Source organism: Pteropus medius, unplaced genomic scaffold, assembly GCF_902729225.1.
Source record: "Pteropus medius unplaced genomic scaffold, Ma_sr-lr_union100, whole genome shotgun sequence".
NCBI classification, from domain to species: Eukaryota; Metazoa; Chordata; class Mammalia; order Chiroptera; family Pteropodidae; genus Pteropus; species Pteropus medius.
Window position 1 is genome coordinate 284,634 of NW_024348527.1, and position 3,516 is coordinate 288,149.

Here is a 3,516-nt window from a genome sequence, read left to right on the forward strand (position 1 = left end):
CATTTGCAACAACATGTATGGACCTCAAGATAATCATGTGAAGCGAAATAAGTCAGACAGAAAAGTTGAAAATCACATGATATCATTTATATGTGTGATATAAACCTAAAAGCAACAAATGAACAATACAAACAAACAGAGACTCATGGATGTGGACAATAGACAAGTGGTTATCAGAGTGTAGGGGGGATGTGGGAGCAGAGAGATAGACGGGGTAAAAGGGGTCAAATATGTGACAACAGAAAGAAATCTAACTATAGGAGGTAAACACCCAGTGTGAATACACATATGCCTTACTGTTAAAGTGTACAGCTGAAAGTTATTGGATATCGTTAACCAATGTCACCAAAAATAAATAAACAAATAAATACTACAGCCATGCCATCCTGAATATGCCTGATTCCATCTGATCTCAGAAGCTAAGCAGGGTCGGGCCTGGTTAGTACTTGGATGGGAGAGCACCTAGAAAGACTGGGTGCTGTAGGCATAAACAAACAAACAAACAAACAATAAATAAATAATTGTAAATCTCTTAACCACTGAGGAAAGAAATAAGATACTGAATTTCTCAAGAGGGTGATTCTTTTCTTAGAATTGAGGACTCAAAGGGGGAAATGAAAGCATAGAGAGAGTAGGGCTTTGTTGAATCTACAGAATACTGAAGCTGATGGTGGGACTGCAGAGAGCTGATGGTGCTCTCTGTGTGTGCTGTTTTAGCTCTGATGAAGAGGCTTTTGAGCTTTGCTGTTGTACAGCACTGAGATGCTTTGTGAATGACAGGTATCTGAGGTGGAAAAGAGAAAGAGTTAGACTGAGAGCCTGAAGGGCCCTGCATATGAAGTCATCCATGTCCCCAGCTAACAATGCTCCATTAGCCTGGCTGGGTTTCTTAAGGACACTCAAACAGGTGTTCAATAGTATGGAAAAGTCAAAGGACCATGAAGGTCAAATTTCTAAAAACTTACCATGAAGTAGGAGAAGCATTTGCCCTTATATTGATGCTAGAAAAGTTATTTCAGAAGGCAGTATAGAAGGGGATGATAGAAAGAGTGCACATCACAAGACCTTAAAAAAAGACCTTTCTGGGGCTACTGTCACTAAAATGCTTCAGTAGAAGTTTAGACTGTATGAAAGATAAGGGTAGCCTCCCAACTCCCTGTAGCTAATAAAACTTAAATGAGAAGAGAAGAGTGAGGCTCCTTGGATTAGGCAATAATGGGAGCCCAAGACATCTGATCTGGCTACTGAGATTACCTGCAGGATCTTGTGGATGTGTAGATGTGGACCAGGTTCAGAAGAAAACTAATTTTGGGCTTGTGGCATCGAGTGCTAAGTGGAGTGTGTGTGGCCCAGGAGTGTTCCCTGGGATGGATTCTTAGATGTCTGCTCAGTGAAACTACCACCAGTCTTTTTGTTGTGAACACAGCCTATCCCCTCATGATTCCAATGCTGTGCCAAACTCTCCATCTCTGTAGGGTCCCGGGAGGGTATATCAAAAATCTGTGGCATGCAATCACTTCTAAGGGATAAGGGCAGAGAATGGGCAAGACCAACGGAGTTTCTAAATTATTCCAACTGACAAGAAGGGCAGGTGTTATGGGACATTATTATTCCTAGACCTCAAGGTAATAAATAGGGGTAGATCTTATCATGTAGATCTTGGGTCGGATTTAAGAGATCAAGGAACTTTCCACTAACGAAGAACTGGCAATATAGTAGCATTAGAAGAGAAGGATGATTTAGTAGATTGATGACCTAGAAGGGTAAAACAGCACTCTCTGCCCTTTGGGCCAGGGTGATAATGAAGGTGGGTGGTGACTTCTGCCATTTTTACCTGGGTTCACCTCTCCTGTCCTGGCATTTTAGAGAAAGAGATTTGTGATAAAGAGTCTTGTTCCATCATCTCTGAATTTGGGGAGTAAGAATTCCCTGGCTCTTCTTTCTGTTTATTTCCAGTTTAAAACCTTCAATAAAGGGAAGAAGACCAATATCATTGATTCTATGCTTCGGATGTTGGAACAATATTCTAGCAACTTGGAAGATTTGATCCAGGAGCGGACTGAAGAGCTGGAAATTGAAAAACAGAAAACCGAAAAGCTTCTAACACAGATGCTACCACCGTATGTGTGAACACCTGTGGAGTGCGAATCCTTGTCACAGTGTGTTCTATTAAAAATAGAAAAAAATTTACCCATCAACGAACTGCTCCCCCATCCTGCACTCTCTCTACTCCCAGTAGTTTTGATTCACATCTTCAAATCAAAGAATTGGAAATCAAGGGAGCAGAGCATACTTCCTAATTTTCTACTACGTGTGGGTCATGCTGGTCATTTAAGTTTTTGGTGCCTTGGTTTTTCTATGTGTCATTTCATGACTTTTCCTGGAAGTTGACCAATTTAAAGGAGGCACTTTTTGAGCTCCTAGAGGAAAAGTAGCAGGGTTGTTTTCTGGAGTTTTCCTCCTTTAGTTGAAAGCATTATCTGTTACTACAATTTCCAAATTTTCCAAGGCACTGTATTCTGTTGTAACAACCTTCTAGGATATAATTGGAGAAATTAGTCTCTTATAAAGGCAATCACCTGGGAATATTCACTGGGAGCATGGGGTGGAGGATGCTGAGGAAGGATAGAAAGTTGAAAAACTTTACAAAGGCACAAACCAGGGCTGTCTGTTCAGTGTTGTATTCCAGCATCTAGCACAGTGCCTGGCACATTATAAGCACTCAATATATATTTGTAAAATAAATGAAATAATTAATTTTTCCATCCAGGTGATGGAATTACTTGGAATTTCAAATTACTTGGAAGTAATTTTTGGAGAAATTGTATTTTAGTAGATGTGTGTGGCATGAAGAGAGGCTTGTGTACTCTGAGGAATAGTGGTATCTGCTTTTCAGATCAGTTGCTGAATCCCTCAAAAAGGGCTGCACAGTTGAACCTGAGGGTTTTGACTTGGTCACCTTGTACTTCAGTGACATTGTTGGCTTCACCACCATCTCAGCTATGAGTGAGCCCATTGAGGTGGTAGATCTTCTCAATGACCTGTACACACTGTTTGATGCCATCATTGGCAGTCACGATGTCTACAAGGTAAGTTACTTAGCAGAGAAGTGTATTCCAGAGAAAATTTTTTATATGAGGCTTATCTATGTATGCTTCAAGATTGAAGGGTACAATTTTATTGAATGTTGTTACTTAGTAATTAAAGTTTAAATAGTAAATTTTAAAATGTTCATTGGTATTCCATTGGAAATGAATGCCAGATAGAATACATATAATTTCTTTATAAAACAAATCTCAATCTAGTAAGAGATTGCTGGTCAAATTTCTTTTGAGCTATTTTCTAGAAATGGGACTAAGAAGTAGTTTGGTCTGAAAGTGTTATTGCACTTTAGCGGCTGACTACCCATAGAGTAGGCAGTACCATGTTAGGCACTGAAGGGGATACAGAAGTGCCCGTTGTTGGTAACTGCTATAGAATTCATCTTGGTGAATTTGTGTAGATCTAATATGTGTC

General features: G+C 39.8%; 1 protein-coding gene and 1 pseudogene across 1 annotated transcript in view; both read left to right on the plus strand.

The window, feature by feature from the left end:
- The window catches only part of GUCY2F (guanylate cyclase 2F, retinal), an 82,897-nt gene that overhangs the window by 60,444 nt on the left and 18,937 nt on the right, over positions 1 to 3,516 (plus strand). Inside the window, exons 12-14 of the mRNA XM_039879751.1 lie at positions 1,957 to 2,120; positions 2,897 to 3,089; positions 3,395 to 3,464. Coding sequence (XP_039735685.1) covers positions 1,957 to 2,120; positions 2,897 to 3,089; positions 3,395 to 3,464 — 427 coding nt within the window. The remainder of the gene's footprint in view (positions 1 to 1,956; positions 2,121 to 2,896; positions 3,090 to 3,394; positions 3,465 to 3,516) is intronic.
- Positions 369 to 487, plus strand: LOC120616388 (uncharacterized; annotated as a pseudogene).